The sequence below is a fragment of the Microcebus murinus genome, chromosome 3, assembly GCF_040939455.1.
Source record: "Microcebus murinus isolate Inina chromosome 3, M.murinus_Inina_mat1.0, whole genome shotgun sequence".
Lineage (NCBI taxonomy): Eukaryota > Metazoa > Chordata > Mammalia > Primates > Cheirogaleidae > Microcebus > Microcebus murinus.
The window spans coordinates 18,967,721-18,986,493 of NC_134106.1; the positions used below are offsets into that span (position 1 = coordinate 18,967,721).

The 18,773-nt window shown below is 35.9% G+C and overlaps 1 protein-coding gene across 3 annotated transcripts in view; it reads right to left on the minus strand.

Moving 5' to 3' along the window:
* Nucleotides 1-18,773, minus strand: part of ATAD2B (ATPase family AAA domain containing 2B) — a 152,552-nt gene that overhangs the window by 95,739 nt on the left and 38,040 nt on the right. For all 3 annotated transcript variants that reach the window (XM_076000580.1, XM_076000579.1, XM_076000578.1), the window contains 8 exons: nucleotides 17,416-17,465; nucleotides 16,897-17,050; nucleotides 15,320-15,422; nucleotides 13,788-13,896; nucleotides 11,367-11,483; nucleotides 7,619-7,694; nucleotides 5,031-5,129; nucleotides 1,381-1,492 (listed from right to left, as the gene is read on the minus strand). In XM_076000580.1, the coding sequence (XP_075856695.1) occupies nucleotides 1,381-1,492; nucleotides 5,031-5,129; nucleotides 7,619-7,694; nucleotides 11,367-11,483; nucleotides 13,788-13,896; nucleotides 15,320-15,422; nucleotides 16,897-17,050; nucleotides 17,416-17,465 (820 nt within the window). The remainder of the gene's footprint in view (nucleotides 1-1,380; nucleotides 1,493-5,030; nucleotides 5,130-7,618; nucleotides 7,695-11,366; nucleotides 11,484-13,787; nucleotides 13,897-15,319; nucleotides 15,423-16,896; nucleotides 17,051-17,415; nucleotides 17,466-18,773) is intronic.

Here is an 18,773-nt window from a genome sequence, read left to right on the forward strand (position 1 = left end):
AATTAATTGGCCAACTGATATATATATAAAAAAAATTAGCCGGGCATGGTGGCACATGCCTGTAGTTCCAGCTACTCGGGAGGCTGAGGCAGAAGGATCACTCGAGCCCAGGAGTTTGAGGTTGCTGTGAGCTAGGCTGACGCCACGGCACTCACTCTAGCCTAAACAACAAAGCGAGACTCTGTCTCAAAAAATAATAATAACAACAACTTCCTTTAAACATCATATGAGGATTAGTTAAATTATGTAGTATTGAGAGATTTATGGGAACAAAGAAAAAATATATCAAATAAGTTCTTGGTTTTACAGTAACCTTATTCCAAAGTATCATTAAGATACTAAACAGTGAAAAAGAGTCTACCATGTCTGCTGAATCCTATGTCTCTTTTCATGCTATTTAATAGATACCTTCCCTGGATATGATTATTCATTTTCTGTAGTGACAACAATCTTTATCTTGATGACCACATCTGATATTCTCCTTAATGCCTAGCCTAAACAACTGCCTACAAGTTACTTACATGTGTGATATACCACAGACACATAAAACATGTCTACAACTAAGTAAATTATCTTCCCACCTCAAACACTTATACTCTTCTTATGTTCCCTACTCAGAGAATAGGGCCATCCATTTTCCATCTACTTCATCCATTATCTACCTAATCATTTAAGCTAGAAACTTGGGTCATACCCTCAAAGTTTTCACTCTCATTCCCCAAAATCAATTAATTCACCAAATTCTGTCACATCTGAATTCAATCCTCAATTCTCTCAAATTCATCTACTTCTTTTCATCATTATCCTACTTTCTCTCATGACCACTGTTCCAGATAATTAGATTGCAATGACATCTAAACCAGTCTCCCTAATGCTAGCCTTGCTTATCCCAAATTCATTAACTACATTATAGCCTGAGTGATCTATACCAAATACAAATCTGATCATGAAACTATTAAATAAGAAGTTTCAACAGTAGCCCCTTACGTATCATGGTTTATAAGGCCTTGTCCTTCATAATCTTATAAGCTTCATTTCCTAACTGTTACATATTCCTGTAACACTGAAATGAAAAAAACCTAAGAACCATGTGTAACCAGGGTTCTTAGGTTCCAAAATATATACATCAAAACATTCATACTGTTCATATCTGAATTTTATTCTTTTACCATGGGCTGCTTTAGAAACAAGGAAATCTTCATGATAAAATTCCAGTGAAGTATGAAAGAAAAAATGAAGAAGTAAAAATAAAAAACATAAAGAAAAAAAGAAAATAAAAAGAAACAAGGAAAAACTTAAAACATTTACTAAACTTACTGATTTAAGATGCACCTCAAGGTTTGTGAAGAAAAAAAAAAGAAAAGAAAAAAATAAACTTACTGATTTATCAATGTTCATCGGATCAACATCGGCCAAGCTTGCACCCACTTTCACCCGTTCTCGGAGAATACCACTAGCTAAGTCTTCTGCTCTTAAGTTCATAGGCAAACATCTGAAATATATAAAAAATGCAAGTAAAAGAGCATTAAAACTTTCACATTTTTAAAGTCAAAATAAGTTTAAATCTTAGACACATTTTAATCTTTTTATTTTTCTCATAACCCAGAAAATAACATCAACGGATTTCATATTTTAAACTATTTTTCCTAAATTGTTTTCAACTGACCAAAACTAAAGTTATTCACTAAATAAAACAAACAAGATCATTAATATGTTTGTCCAAACAGCCCAATCTATTCCAATTTAGGAAATCTTATACCTGATATCCTACATTATACAACTATAAAATAAAAATAGATATACAGATACTATAATAATGGCATTACAATAAAATCAAGCTTCATTTTACTTAAATTTAATTTCATTACATGAATATATCTAGGCAGTTTATATGACTGAAAAAAATTTTCTCTCCCTTTTTTTTTTTTTTTTTTGAGACAGAGTCTCGTTTTGTTGTCCAGGCTAGAGTGAATGTCGTGGCGTCAGCCTAGCTCACAGCAACCTCAAACTCCTGGGCTCCAGTGATCCTTCTGCCTCAGCCTCCCGAGTAGCTGGGACTACAGGCATGCGCCACTATGCCCGGCTAATTTTTTTTTTTATATATATATCAGTTGGCCAATTAATTTCTTTCTATTTATAGTAGAGACGGGGTCTCGCTCTTGCTCAGGCTGGTTTTGAACTCCTGACCTTGAGCAATCCGCCTGCCTCGGCCTCCCAAGAGCTAGGATTACAGGCGTGAGCCACAGCGCCCGGCCTTCTCTCCCTTTTGATCAAAGGAAACCAATTTTAGATCACATTTTGAGAATTAAGCTTTATCTTTTGTGTAATTACCTCAAGAGAGATCTCCAGCTACCTAAAATACTATATACTACATTACTTAATTTTATTATCCCCTAAGTAAATATAATCTACTTCCTCTTTTATTCTTTTTGAGAGAGTCTTGCTCTGTCACCAGGATAGACTGTAACTTCGCTGACATTCCTGAATCTTAACTTACCTTAAAAATATATCGCCAAAGGCCGGGCGCAGTGGCTCACGCCTGTAATTCTAGCACTCTGAGGGCCGAGGCAGGTAGATTGCTAAAGGTCAGGAGTTCGAAACCAGCCTGAGCAAGAGCGAGACCCCCTGAGCAAGAGCAAGACCCCATCTCTACCATAAATAGAAACAAATTAATTGGCCAACTAAAAATATATAGAAAAAAATTAGCCAGGCATGGTGGCGTGTGCCTGCAGTCCCACCTACTTGGAAGGCTGAGGCAGAAGGATTGCTTGAGCCCAGGAGTGTGAGGCTGCTGTGAGCTAACCTGATGCCACGGCACTCTAGCCCGGGCAACAGAGAGAGACTCTGTCTCAAAAAAAAAAAAAGATGTATATATATCACCAAAGTAGGTTACCAAAATAGTTCAGATTAAACATGCATTAAATTATTTTATTTAAACTTAGATTTTTCTCTTACATTTTCTTTCCATAATTCACAAGAGGAATTCTTTCTTTCTTTTTTTTTGAGACTGGGTCTAGATCTGCTGCCTGGACTAGAGTGCAGTGGCACTATCAGAGCTCACTGCAATCTTAAACTCCTGGGCTGCCTCAGCCTCCCAAGTGGCTGGAACTATAGGTGCATGCCACCATGCCCAGCTCATTTTTCTATTTTTGTAGAGATGAGGTATTGCTCTTGCTCTGGCTGGTCTCAACTTGTGGCTTCAAGCAATGCTCCTGCCTCAACCTCCCAAAGAGCTAGGATTACAGGTGTGAGCCATCATACCTGGCCAAAGGAATTCCTTTTTAGCATATAGTATACACCAATCCAAACTTATTTCCAAGACTTGCTAACTGAAAACTTAGTATTTCTACAACAGATATATTCAACACCGATTATTTACTAGACAAATACAGAATCTCTCCTCTGGTGAAAATTCTTGGAGGTTTTAGTGAGCCACATAGTAACCAGTCATTAACTCTAGTTAGGCAAAGATTACCAGAGGCATTCATTTAACCAATATTAAAACAAATTTTTCCAACAAAAATCCAAGAGCTCTTGAGATAATTCTATTAGAAACTATATCTTGGCCAGATGTGGTGGCTCATGCCTATAATCCTAGCACTCTGGGAGGTCAAGGCAGGCGGAGGATGGATCATTTGTGCTCAGAAGTTCCAGACCAGCCTGAGCATGAGTGAGACCCAGTCTCTAATAAAAAAAAAAAAAAAATAGAAATTAGCTGGACAAAAAAAAAAAAAATAATATATATATATATATATATATATATATATATATATATATATATATACATATATAAAATTAGCCGGGCATGGTAGTGCATGCCTGTAGTCCCAGCTACTCGGGAGGCCAAGGCAGGAGGATCACTTGAGCCCAGGAGTTTGAGGTTGCTATGAGCTAGGCTGATGCCACGGCACTCTAGCCCAGACAACAGAATGAGACTCTGTCTCAAAAAAAAAAAAAAAAAAAAAAAAATCATATGTTACTCTGAGTGCTATATTGTAATCATCATAAATATCTAAAATCAGCCTCATTACATGAATTTGGATTACAGAGGAAATACGGAAGAAAAGACAGATGCTCCCATATAGGTTAGCCTCTCTCTTCCCCTTGGCTCTTTTTACCTCTCCACGTTATTTTATTATAAGTACTTACAGAATAAGTAATTTTGGTAAAATTTCCCAAGGTTAGATTTCTTTTTTTTTTGAGACAGAGTCTCGCTTTTGTTGCCCAAGCTAAGGTGAGTGCCATGGTGTCAGCCTAGCTCACAGCAACCTCAAACTCCTGGGCTAAATCAATCCTCCTGCCTCAGCCTCCCAAGTAGCTGGGACTACAGGCATGTGCCACCATGCCCGGCTAATTTTTTCTATATATTTTAGTTGGCCAATTAATTTCTTTCTATTTTTATACTAGAGATGGGGTCTTGCTCTTGCTCAGGCTGGTTTTGAACTTCTGACCTCGAGCAATCGGCCTGCCTCGGCCTCCCAGAGTGCTAGGATTACAGGCATGAGCCACCGCACTGGCCAAGGTTAGATTTCTATTTTAAGAATTACTAAGTATGGCCAGGCGTGGTGGCTCACGCCTGTAATCCTAGCACTCTAGGAGGCCGAGGCAGGCCGATTGCTCGAGGTCAGGAGTTCGAAACCAGCCTGAGCAAGAGCAAGACCCCATCTCTAGTATAAAAATAGAAAGAAATTAATTGGCCAACTAATAAATATATATATAGAAAAAATTAGCCGGGCATGGTGGCACATGCCTGTAGTTCCAACTACTCAGGAGGCTGAGGCAGCAGGATCACTTGAGCCCAGGAGTTTGAAGTTGCTGTGAGCTAGGCTGACGCCACGGCACTCACTCTAGCCTGGGCAACAAAGTGAGACTGTCTCAAAAAAAAAAGTCTATTCTGCATTACTTTAGTCTAAAATGTATGTTGAATACTAATGTTAGCAAAGTGCCAGTAGAGATAAGAAACTCATACAAAAACAAAAATTATTCTTCCTTTTTTCTATCATGGAAATAATAATAAAACATTTACTAACCTATTTCTTGCTCTTGCCATGCTCTTTGATTTCCTTCTTTCAAAGCGTTCTTCATCAGAAGAAGTTGTGTCACTACTGTGAATAGCATGCTTCTTTCTCCTATTTAAAGAGAATAAAATACTTAAAACTATTATAGTAGCAAACGGCTTTTAAAAAAACATTGTAGGCCAGGCGTGGTGGCTCAAGCCTGTAATCCTAGCACTCTGGGAGGCCGAGGCGGGCGGATTGCTCGAGGTCAGGAGTTCGAAACCAGCCTGAGCAAGAGCAAGACCCCGTCTCTACTATAAATAGAAAGAAATTAATTGGCCAACTAAGATATATATATATAAAAAAAAATATTAGCCAGGCATGGTGGTGCATGCCTGTAGTCCCAGCTACTCGGGAGGCTGAGGCAGAAGGATTGCTTGAGCCCAGGAGTTTGAGGTTGCTGTGAGCTAGGCTGACGCCACGGCACTCACTCTAGCCTGGACAACAAAGCGAGACTCTGTCTCAAAAAAATAAATAAATAAATAAAAATAAAATAAAATAATAAAAGTACAGAAATAAACAAGGGTAGACTCCTTTAAAGCATTGGTTTGGGGAAGGTTTATCTAACTAAGACTCTAAAAGCTAAAAGCTAAAATCTAAAATCTAAATCTAAAAGCCAGAAAAGACAAGGCTGATAAATTTGACTACATAAAAAAAATTTTTTTGTATAATAAAGACAACCATGGCAGGGGCATGGTGGCTCACGCCTGTAATCCTAGCACTCTGGGAGGCTGAGGCGAGAGGATCACTTGAGCTCAGGAGCTCGAGACCAGCCTGAGCAAGAGCGAGACCCCATCTCTACTAAAAATAGAAAGAAATTAGCCGGCAAACTAAAAATAGAAAAAATTAGCCAGGTGTTGTGGGGCACGCCTGTAGTTCCAACTATTTGGGAGGCTGAGGCAGGATGATCACTTGAGCCCAGGAGTTTTAGGTTGATGTAAACTAAGCTGACACCACAGCACTCTAGACCTGACAACAGCAAGACTCTTGTCTCAAAAAAATAAAGACAATCAAATATAAAGACAAAATACAAACTGGGAGAAGGGAGGGGACTGGCAAATTATACAACAAAGAACTAATCTATTATATAAAGAACTTCTGCAAATAAAGTCTTAGTTAAAAAAATTATAGCATATCCATAAATGTAGTATTTATTATGCAAGTTAAACACACAAGTGAAATTTACAAGCTGAAAAAATAGTTGAAATGAATTAAGTGGAAAAAACGTGAACAATGTATATGGTATATTTTGTGTAAAAAGAAGGGGTACTAACACAAATTCGTATTTGCATATGCATTTACATGTGCACATATGCCCACGCATTCTTTGAAGTTACACAAACTAAGAACGTTACTGTGAGAGTGAGAGACTACTAAGTGTAGAACAAAGCTTTTCATGTTCATTTTTTAATTTTTGTTTTAGAGCCATGGTATAATAAGAAATATATGTGGGTTTTGTCCCCTATTCTTGGCACAGAGCTCTTAAAATCCTTGAAATTTCCTGAGCCATAGTGGCTGTTGTTGGTGATAAGGAACCCCTTTTGATCACACCAGAGTTTATGCTAATGAGATGATTTAGGATAGCCTCAGAATTAGACCAGTCACCAGAAAGACCAAGTGATTAGAGGGTTGGAACTTTCAGCTACACTCATCAAGGGGGATGGAGGGTTTGAGGGAGCCTGAGCTAGAGATTAAGCTCTATAAAAGATCTAGAACAATGAAATATGTTAAACTTCTGGGTTGGTGAACATCCTGAGATGCTGGAAGGGAGAATGCCCAGAAAGGGTATGGAAGCTCTGCACACCCTCAGTCTCTCCCTGATTATCTTGCCTTATGCTCTCCCATCTCGCTATTCCTGAGTTGTAGCCTTTATAATAAATAAACCAGTAAAGTAAAACAGCATAGTGTCTCCCAGAGTTTTGTGAGCCATTCTAGCAAATATCACACCTGAAGAGGGGGTTGTAAGAACCCCCGATTTATAAGTACATCAGTAGTACAGAAAGCCCAGACTTGTAATTGGCATCAGAATTGAGGGCAGCCTTATGTGACTGAGCCCTTAATTCGTAGGATCTGATGCAACTTCAGTTAAAAAGTGTCATAATTAAATTGAGTTAAATCACTGGACACGTAGCTGGTGTCCAGAAGAATTGAAGAATTGCCTGGCATGGGAAAATCCCACACATTTAGAGTCAGAATGTTACATGAGTAGAAAAAGTTGTTTCTCAGAATTACCTTTTAAGGAAATAAAATAAGATAAAGTTTTAAAACTTCCTTTGTATTTATGTAAAAGAAAGGACAATTGGGGGGGAAAAATATCAAGACTAACTGAATCAATGCCTCAAATCAAAGCAATATGGGTCACTTAGATTCAACTCTACTACAAGATCGGAAAGCTATGTAGGTTTAGGGAACATAACTGTTACAACTATAAATATTCCAGTAAGATAACAGTCACATGTAGGATAATAACTATTAGTCACTAATTAAAGAAAGAAAGATGCAATTAATCTCTCACTGATAAATGCAAATATGTCCTCCTTTCAAAAGCAAACAAAACTTACCTAATATGGCTTCTTCTTGCTGGAGATCTATGAATATCAAACAATGTGTTTTCCCTCTTTTTTTGATGAGCTGGTACTAAAAGGAAAAAAAAAGAATGACAGAGAAATAATTAATGTATTAAAGGAGAGAATTTGCTTCTGTTAACTCTCTGAATAAAAAATAATCACATGTCTTCAAGTTCTAAATGCTATCTAAAAGCACAACAAAAATAAAAGTTTTGTAATACTATGAAGTTGCAAATAAACACCCTAAACAGATATTAACTTAAATCTTTGTGACTATGGGTTAGACAAAGATTTCTTAGATACAATACTAAAAGCACAATACAATTAAAAATTTTTTTATAAATGTAGTTCATCAAACTACAATCTTCTGCTCTTCAAAATATACTTTTAATAGAATAAAAAAAAAACAAGCCACACATCGGGAGAAAATATTTGCAAATCATATATCTGTTAAAGGTCTGAAATCCAGAATATATGAGAAATCTCAAAACTCAGCAAGAAAACAAACAACCCAACTGAAAAAATGGGCTAGAGATTTGAACAGATACTTTACCAAAGATATACTGTTGGCAAATAACCACATGAAAAGTTGCTCAACACCATTAAGGAAATGCAAACTAAAATTACAATACCTATTAAAATTAATGGACTGACCATATCAAGTGTTGGCAAGCATATGTAGTGACTGGAACTCTCATCCACTCTTAGTGAAAATGTTAAAACCACATTGAATGGTTATAACAAAATGTTATAACAACATCTGAAAATGTTTAGAAAAGAGTTTGGCAACTTCTTAAAAAGTTAAACATATACCTCCTCATAGCACTCAGCCATTCGAAACCCAGGTATTTAGTAGAAATATGAAAACATATGTGCATACAAAGACCTGCACATGAATGTTCATAACAATTTTGTTAATAGCCAAAAACTGGAAACACTCCTAATGTCCATCAACAAATGAATGGATACAAAATTGTGATATATCCATGGAAATGCTACTCAGCAATAAAAAGGAACACACTATTGTTATATGCAACAACATAGATGAGTCTTACAATAATAATACTGAGCCAAAGAGTCAGACAAAAAAAAGGAATATTTGCTATCTGATTCCATTTATAGAAATACAAAGAAAATATAAACTAATTTATGGTAACAGGAAGCAAATCAGACTAGTGGCTGTCTGGAGATTGGAAGGGAGTAGGTACAAGAAGGCGTGGGAGTAGATTACAAACAGGCACAGGGAAATCTGGGGGAGGATTGATGAATATGTTTATCTTAATTGTGGTGATAGTTTCAAAGGTATATTTCAAAACTTGCCAAATTGTAGACTATAAATATGTACAGAGAGAAATAAAATCTCTTCTCAGATATTTGAAATACATAAATAAGTACAATGGACTCTTTCAATTATACCTTAAAAGAGCTTTCTTAAGAAAAAAAATCTAGAACAATCGTTCTCAATCTTTTTTCTGCCTTAACACACCTCCTCCATTTGTCACAGGTCTATTTGTAACAGACTCCTAATTGGAGTAGAAGAATGTCTGCATACTTGGGCAAGCTTCTAGATAGATAGTTCTGATACACCTCTTCCAGAGAATTAATCACTGCTTTAGAACAATTTTGAGTTCTAAAGTTTAGGTTTTGAGTAGGGCCTAGGTTTTTACTTGAAAATATTATGCTAAGTGAAAGAAGCCAGACAAAAAGTCACAGACAGGCAAATCTAGAGAGACAGAAAGTAGATCAGTGGTGCCAGGGCTAGGAGGAGGGAGTGTAAGTAATTACAGTTGAACCTTGAACAATATAAGTTTGAACCACATGGGTCCACTCATACATGGCTTTTTTTCAATCAAACACAGATCAGTATTCACAGGAGGCAAAATCCATGATTATGGAGGGTTGACTCTTTGTATACATGGGATTCCAAAGGACCAAATGTGGGACCTGAGCATGTGTGGATTTTGACACATATACGTGAGAGGTCTACCCAGAGTATACCAGGGACAGTTATAAATGTTTCGGAATTAGATAGTGGTGATGATGGCACAACATGGTAAATACCCTAAAAACCACTGAATAGTACATATTAATATCATGAATTTCATGGTATGTGAGTTATACCTCAGTTTAAAAAGTTAGAGGAGGTCAATAATGATGGAATTTTCCAAAAGCTGGAAGAAGGTCACCAAAAGCACTGCCTGAGCAACTAGTTAATTGTCATTAAATTTGGCAGCCTTAAGATAAACTATGAGCTGGGTGGGTAGGATGGGCACCTGTAATCCCAGCTACTAGGGAGGCTGACAAAGGACTGCTTGAGGCCAGGAGTTCAAGCCTGTAGCAAGCTATCATCACACTTGTGAATAGCCACTGCATTCCAGGCTGGGCAACATAGGAAAACTCTGTCTAAGAAAAAAAGATAAACTTTTAACTTTTTCCTTTTTCCCTGACGGGCCCCAAAAAACTAAGTTACTGGCCAAACTGCAGCCATGTACCACTTTTGAAGAGGTGGGGATGCTGTGGCCTTAAGGCCACATGTGGATTTCTAGGTCCTTAAGTGTGGCCTTTTTGACTGAACCCAAATTTTATAGAACAAATCCTAGATTTGTTTTAAAAATAAAATAAAAATATAAAATATGAACAAAAATGTATTAATTAAAACTCAAATGCCCATCAATTCATGAGTGGATTAATAAAATGTGGTATATGTATACCATGGAGCACTACTCAGTTTTAAGAAACAATGGTGATACAGTACCTCTTATATTTTCCTGGATAGAGCTGGAATCCATTCTACTAAGTGAAGTATCTCAAGAATGGAGGCCGGGCGCGGTGGCTCACGCCAGTAATCCTAGCACTCTGGGAGGCTGAGGCGGGCGGATTGCTCAAGGTCAGGAGTTCAAAACCAGCCTGAGCAAGAGCGAGACCCCGTCTCTACTATAAATAGAAAGAAATTAATTGGCCAACTAATATATATAGAAAAAATTAGCCGGGCATGGTGGTGCATGCCTGTAATCCCAGCTACTCACGAGGCTGAGGCAGCGGGGAGCCCAGGAGTGTAAGGTTGCTGTGAGCCAGGCTGACGCCATGGCACTCACTCTAGCCTGGGCAACAAAGTGAGACTCTGTCTCAAAAGAAAAAAGAAAAACAAGAATGGAAAAACAAGTACCACATGTACTCACCAGCAAATTGGTATTAATGGATCAACACCTCAGTGGACATATACGAATAACATTTATCGGATGTCAGGCAGGTGGGAGGGGGAAGGAGGAATGGGTATATACAAACACAATGAGTGAGATGTGCAATGTTTGGGGGATGGACACGCTTGAAGCTCTGACTGGGGGGGGCATGGGCAATATACGTAACCTTAACACATGTACCCCCATAATACGCTAAAATAAAATATAAATAAAAGGATTTTATTAAAATAGAAAGCTGTAGGTTCCCCACCCCTTGCCCTAAAGAACTGCTGTAAATGAAAGTGCTCAATAAAAATATAAACAGTATTATTTAAATATAAACTTCTATAAATAAAATGTACATGCTCTATGTAAAACAATGTTGCTATGGCCTTTAAAATTCTTTTAATTGTGTGTATTCACATAAGTATATACATAGGAAAAGATAACAGTATATGGAACCTATAAGAGACTTCATTCTGTTGAACTCAGCATCTTAATGTTTTAAAAGGAACAGATCTACATAACTACAAAAAGGAAAAAAGTTATTTGGAGTCACCCACCTATTGGAGGAGCTTGATATCGATCCACTGTTTTCCTCTGTCTCAAATTATATGGTCTATCATTTTCTTCTCCTTCTGCCTCTTCAACTTCTATATCTCCATCCTCCTCTTGAGATTCTAGTTTGCCACATACAAAAAGAAAAAAGCAAGCATTTTTTTAGTCCAAAAGGAGGGGTCTACTCTAGAACTGAATATTTACATTTTACTCATTACTCTTTCTGCACAAGTGACATTTAAGTGTCAACATTTTAGTAAAAATTAACCTAGATAAATATAAAATAAAATGCTTCTCCTACCAATGACCAATACTCTGCTAAATAAATCAATGTGATCCTATTTGGTCTCTTGATTTACTTAGGAATTTGTAATCTCTTTGGTGATACAAAGCAATAATCAAGATAGACTTAAAAGTTTACTGGCCGGGCACAGTGGCTCACGCCTATAATCCTAGCACTCTGGGAGGCCGTGGTGGGCGGATTGCTCGAGGTCAGGAGTTCGAAACCAGCCTGAGCAAGAGCGAGACCTATATATAGAAATAAATAGAAAGAAATTAATTGGCCAACTAATATATATAGAAAAAATTAGCTGGGCATGGTGGCACATGCCTGTAGTCCCAGCTACTTGGGAGGCTGAGGCAGGAGGATTGCTTGAGCCCAGGAGATTGAGGTTGCTGTGAGCTAGACTGACGCCATGGCACTCACTCTAGCCTGAGCAACAAAGCGAGACCCTGTCTCAAAAAAAAAAAAAAGTTTACCAAACTACAGCAGACCTCAATCAATGCTCAATTAACCACTAAATGAGGGTAGAATTCAAATACAACTTGGTAATTCAAAAAAATATGCTTATAGGCATAATTACTAATGTTACAAGAGCAATTTTTGTTGGCATTATGATTTGTTACAGTGAAGCATAGATAGTTACATTTTGGTAGGAAAATGCAGATAGGAATTGGGAGGGATCATGAAACAGACTTTTGGGGTGCTGGTAGTTTATTTCTTAACATGAGTGATCACTTTATGATAATTCATCTAGCTATACACTTAAGAAGTTATAATGTACATAAATCCTAAAAGATTTTGTTAATAGATTGGCTATAGCTATGATGTGCTATCTATTTATAGTTAAAAGTCTGATGAAAATTTATAGGCATATGATCTTCAAATGCAATATACTTTTTACGAATATAACTTTTAACTACAAGAATTGTCAATATAACATAATCATATTAAGGCATAGGAAAAATTTAAAGTTGCCAGTGATGCTTGGGAAAGTAGAAGATGTAAGACTGCAAAGGAGTTTACATTTTACTCATGACATATGAAAGCTTATTTTAACTTTTGAAAAATCAACAAATATGATATTATTTATCTAAATAATACCATAAAATTCTTGTACCTTCAAATAAGTTTTCTAAACCTTCAAAATATTAATTTTTGAAAAATGTACAATCATAGTTTATTATGAACAAAAATTCTATATATAGCATATCTACTTTGGAATCTCTACAAAAGTGTTCAGTTAATGAAAAGGCAAAAATCACATTATAAATCTGTCTCACCTATACTGATTTTCTCCAAAGGAAGCAATATAGAGGTTCTAGCTGTAACAATAATAATATTTGCTCAATAAAATACCTTCATTAGAAATATCAGCTCTTCAAATCTGGCTAATAAAATACTAACCAGAGAATCTGAGAAATAAATGCACTCTTCATTTAAGTTACACAGGGGTGGGAAGTAGTAAGATTCCCTTGTAAAGCACTACTAATCTGCATTTATAATATACCAATCATCTGAAAATCCATCTCAATAAAGATTAATGCCTACACATTTAAATCCTTTAGGTGTACTGGTCATCAATTTATAATCCATGGGGCCGATGTGCGTTCATCATGTTCCTGGCTTAAGCCCTACAAATTCAGTCTGGGCTTTTCAGTTCAGAACTCAAGCCTCAAAAAAGAACAGTACAATCTCCTCCACTAGTACTAACAGTCCTTTCACTAAACTTTACCATTTATTCCTCAGTCCATAGCTAAATTTGAGATCCAAATAATCAGAGATTTAGCTATGGATAACAAAATAATCTTCCAGTTAGATGGTGCCTCAGTACAAGAGAGGCCTCACTTAACAAGCAAAGAAGCCCATGACAAATGCCACACCAGATCACTTAAGGATTATCAATGGCTATTCATGAAATACATTACAAAATGTATAATGAACAGTTATAAGCATTTTCCAAATGAAGGAAATAAAAACTCAGAATGCCAACTGAATTTAAATTATTTCAAATATACATTATAGTCCTCAAAATCCAAAAATAACTCACTTGGCAATTATTATACATATTATTACTTGTATATATTATTTTTCTTCCCTCCCACCTGAACTTTGTAGTATTTATTTTATAAAGTGCTTTACAAACCTTCTTCTTCACCCTCAGTAGAAACTTCATGATGATTTTGTATCCCATAACTATTTCTTCTCAGTGACTTTCTTCGTCTTTTCACTCTTGAATACATATCCATGTTTTCCTTTTAAAGAGAGAAATCCGTCAAAATACTAACATGGTATTCACTCTCCACTATAAATAATGTTAGCACAATGGCACATGACTGCTCAATAAAATTTATGATCACAGATTCATGAAAATGGATCATCCTGAATTCAATAAATGTAAAGAACAAAACAAAAAAAATAAAACTTATAAAATATTCAATAATTAAAAGCATATAATAGGCCGGGTGCGGTGGCTCACGCCTGTAATCCTAGCACTCTAGGAGGCCGAGGCAGGCAGATTGCTCAAGGTCAGGCGTTCAAAACCAGCCTGAGCAAGAGTGAGACCCCGTAGAAAGAAATTAATTGGCCAACTAATATATATAGAAAAAAATTAGCTGGGCATGGTGGCCCATGCCTGTAGTCCCAGCTACGTGGGAGGCTGAGGCAGGAGGATTGCTTGAGCCCAGGAGTTTGAGGTTGCTGTGAGCTAGGCTGACGCCATGGCACTCACTCTAGCCTGGGCAACAAAGCAAGACTCTGTCTCAAAAAAAAAAAAAAAAAAAAAAAAGCATATAATGCCATCAACATACTTTCTCCCTCAAGCAAATTACAGCCTAGTAGGAGGAATATAGACAAGTCACAGGTAATTATAAAAGAAAAGAAGTTAAATGCCACAAAAAGAGGTACAAAGTACTCTAGAATTCAAAGAGAAGACCCCCCTCTTATTATAGAGTGAGGGGAAAGGAGAAAGCATTTGAAATGAACCTTGAAACAAAGGTAAGATTATAGCAGCTGCTAACCAGAAGTATTAACAGCAGTAAAAGGTATGGGAACATGAATGATTTGTTTATATTTGGGCAATGGTGTGTGAAAAGATAAAGTTAAACCCAGATCATAAAGGTCAAGGTGTTGATAATTACAAAAAAAAAAAAAAAAGCAAGCAAGCAAGCAATAAAATCCCAAACTAGGCTAGGTTTGGTGGCTCACACTTAAATCTCAGTGCTTTAGGAGGCTGAGGGAAGAAATCTTGAGAACAGCAGTTCAAGACCCGCCTGGACAACATAGCGAGACATTTTCTATGTTCTCATAGAAACATACAAAAAAATATTTTTCTTTATTAGCAGGGTGTGGTGGCACACACCTGTAGTCCTAGCTACTTAGGAGGCTGAGGCATGAAGATTGTTTAAGTCCAGGAGTTCAACACTGCTGCAGTGAGCTATGATCATGCCACTGCACTCTACTCTGAGCTAGATTCTCATTCACATATATATATATATGTGTGTATTTATATATATATATGAATAAAATATATATAAAATAAAATCCCAAAGTTGGAAATGAAGAGGAAAGAACAATTGTGCTAATTCAAAAAAATCCAACTGTTGCTCATTCTCCCTTTAAATTCCTTAATCAAATTAAAAAATATTTGCTAAAACTGCTATTAGTTAATATACTCACAAATTCTGTATCTGTCCACATTCGAAGTCGTTCTACTTCTCCTGATCGACGATTCCGCCGGATGTTAATGTTGTCCATTTCCTGTAATACAGCTTCAGCAGTACTACAATCATATAATACAAGCAGGGTTTAGACAATGGTAAGACCACACACTGTGTCATAAATGTAAAAGAGCTTTTCATAAAAGCACAATTAAATCATCTCTGATATGTACAGTTACATATCTTTTACATCTTATTTCAATTAAATATCTATCATAACCAGCATCCATCAGAAAACAAGGCCCAATAAAAAAATGAAACCAGAACATCTTCTACCTTAATATATTTAGATAAAGCTTTAGAAATATAAGGCAAAATACATAATGCCACTACAAATAACTGATTACCAGATCTATGACACTGAAAAAAAAACTAATTCAATATTTTTATTTGAAGATGATGTTAAAAATAATATTGTTTAAATAAAAGAATTTATAAAGCTTAAAGCCAATATAAGGTTAACGTACAGACATTTTTAGAAGTTAGAGAATATTTGACATTCAAACCATATATTCTAATATCTTAGCAATTTTTATTTTATCTTTTTAATAAACATTTATATAACATGTACTATGTATCCAGATACTGATCTAAATATTTAACAAATAACAGACCAAATTTGATGTAACTGCTAGAGGATATAATTTCCTCTCCTGTCAAATAGGGATTATACTGACCAGGCCATTTTAAAGACTAAGTGGGATGATGTACTATTTGAGAAGATGAAGTTTTATGAATGTAGATGTTGACCTGATAGTCCGTTAGTTTCACTCACTAGCTAAGAGACTTACTCCCACATATCCGGTATCAAAATACCTTCAATTCAAACTCTTAACTAAGCAAAACTATTATTTACTATGTTTCGATAATGGGATATAATGTTTGACAATTGTCAAAAATGCAACTTAAATGAGCAAATATCAAAGGACTATAGTTGTGAAGACACAAAAAAATTACTTTTTATGTTGTCTGACTATGAAGAAGAGCTCAGGCCAGGCGTGGTGGCTCACGCCTGTAATCCTAGCACTCTGGGAGGCCGAGGCAGGGGGATCGTTTGAGCTCAGGAGTTCAAAATCAGCCTGAGCAAGAGCAAGATCCCATCTCTACTAAAAATAGAAAGAAATTAATTGGCCAACTAAAAATATATATATAAAAAAAAATTAGCCGGGCATGGTGGCGCATGCCTGTAGTCCCAGCTACTGGGAGACTGAGGCAGGAGGATTGCATGAGCCCAGGAGTTTGAGGTTGCTGTTAGCTAAGCTGATGGCTGATGCCATGGCACTCTTCCCTGGGCAACAGAGTGAGACTCCATCTCAAAAAAGAAAAGCTTAAAAGACATAAGAAAATTAGCTATTATACAAATTATATTAAATCTATCACAATGACTGAAAAACTGACAACCACTACTAACCATTCTTAATTCAAATTAAGTTTTAAAAGAACTATATTGCTAAGTCAGTTCTCACATTAATTTTTAAAACATGGCTTAAAACTCAAATAATTAAATGAAACTGCTTAATGCATAAGCATTCATACCTATTTACTAGTTGATCAAATAACAAACTCTGGTTCACACTTTCAAATCTGTTTTTCCTGGATCGACAACTTTTTCTGACTTCCATGTCACCATTCATACAAGAAAGGTCCCCATCTCCCTTCTTTTCCCCTCGAAGGGGATGATTTCGAAGGGCTAAAAGAACAGAGATTATTTTACATTTTGGAGTACAAAAAGAAAGAAAAGAAAAAAAATTAAAAGTTTACTTTTCTAAAAGACTACAAAAAGTTGAATATAACATCTTAAATGGCTTTAACATTCAATATTTTAAAATTTCTGTAACTGTTTTATAGTCTGTCATAATAATTTCAATTATTTCAGTTATACTGATTTCTCAGAGGTTAATGATTACATACACTTTTACAGTGGCTGAAATTCAGCCATTTCCGACTGCATGCTGAGTATGCTATTAAACCACACTATTTTTCCCCACTTTAATGCTTTTTCCAACACCATTAAAAGAATTTCAGTACTAACCAGTTTCATAATAGAATACTCACATAAGCTACTATGTCCGTTTGGTAATGTAGCACCAGGCTGAGAAGTTAACCTAGAACACAATTATATTTAATATGCAAACACATCAACATTTGTTTAGATAAGCAATAAATGCAATACTGCTGGAATTATTTTAATCTTTAAAATGTAATACTACTTTCTTAAGAGTACAGATAACATTTTTTTCCTAAGATTGGTAACATATCAATTAATAAAATATACTAGCTAGTTAAGAGTCATTTCTTTACTTCAAGAAAAGTTTTAATAATATTAAGATTGCAAAGTGAACTTACTCTATCCCCAACTCTATAAATGAAAATCCCAATGAAAAGATTAAGCTTAACATGTACATAAAATTAACTGAGGCCTTAAATAGGAGACATTAACTACTGGTTTTGGTTGATAAAACAAAATTCAAACAATGACAAATTTATTAACACAATAAATTGTACTTGAACACCAATATCATTAATAATTTCTTCAAAATATTTTATTATACTTAAACTGACAAATTAAAAACTTAGCTAATTTCTCAAAATAGTCAATTTACAATTTTCCCTTTTGAGTGGAGAAAAAGAAATGTAAGCCACTAGAGAGATACTAAAAAGGTCATCAAAAATGAGAACTTGAGGGCCGGGCGTGGTGGCTCACGCCTGTAATCCTAGCACTTTGGGAGGCCGAGGTGGGCAGATTGCTCAAGGTCAGGAGTTCGAAACCAGCCTGAGCGAGACCCCATCTCTACCAAAAATAGAAATAAATTAATTGACCAACTAAAAATATATATACAAAAAATTAGCCGGGCATGGTGGCGCATGCCTGTAGTCCCAGCTACTCGGGAGGCTGAGGCAGGAGGATCGCTGAGCCCCGGAGTTTGAGGTTGCTGTGAGCCAGGCTAATGCCACGGCACTCACTCTAGCCTGGGCAACAAAGTGAGACTCTGTCTCAAAAAAAAGAAAAAAAAAAAATGAGAACTTAAGAAAAAGTCATAGTACTTCTTAATATAATCAGAAAGTTCAAAAACAAAACTAAATTGCTACCTAATAAAAGAGCTGTCAACATAAACTATTTTTGAAATACCAAACAATTATTTTCAAAGATTAAAAAAAAACTAGGGAAAGGACATTCCAAAGACAGCAAATATATATGATTGTCTTCTATCTATGTGGTTTACATAAATTTTTAATTAAAATACTCTAACATTTTTGGCTATTACAGCACTCTTCATGTTAAATTATAATATACTGTATATCACAATGCCCATACCCAGTAAAGGTCACAGTTAAGGATGACTAAAAGATATGAACAAAAAATTCAAACTATTATGTATCTTCTGACTGTCAAAAAACAAAAAATTCCAGTC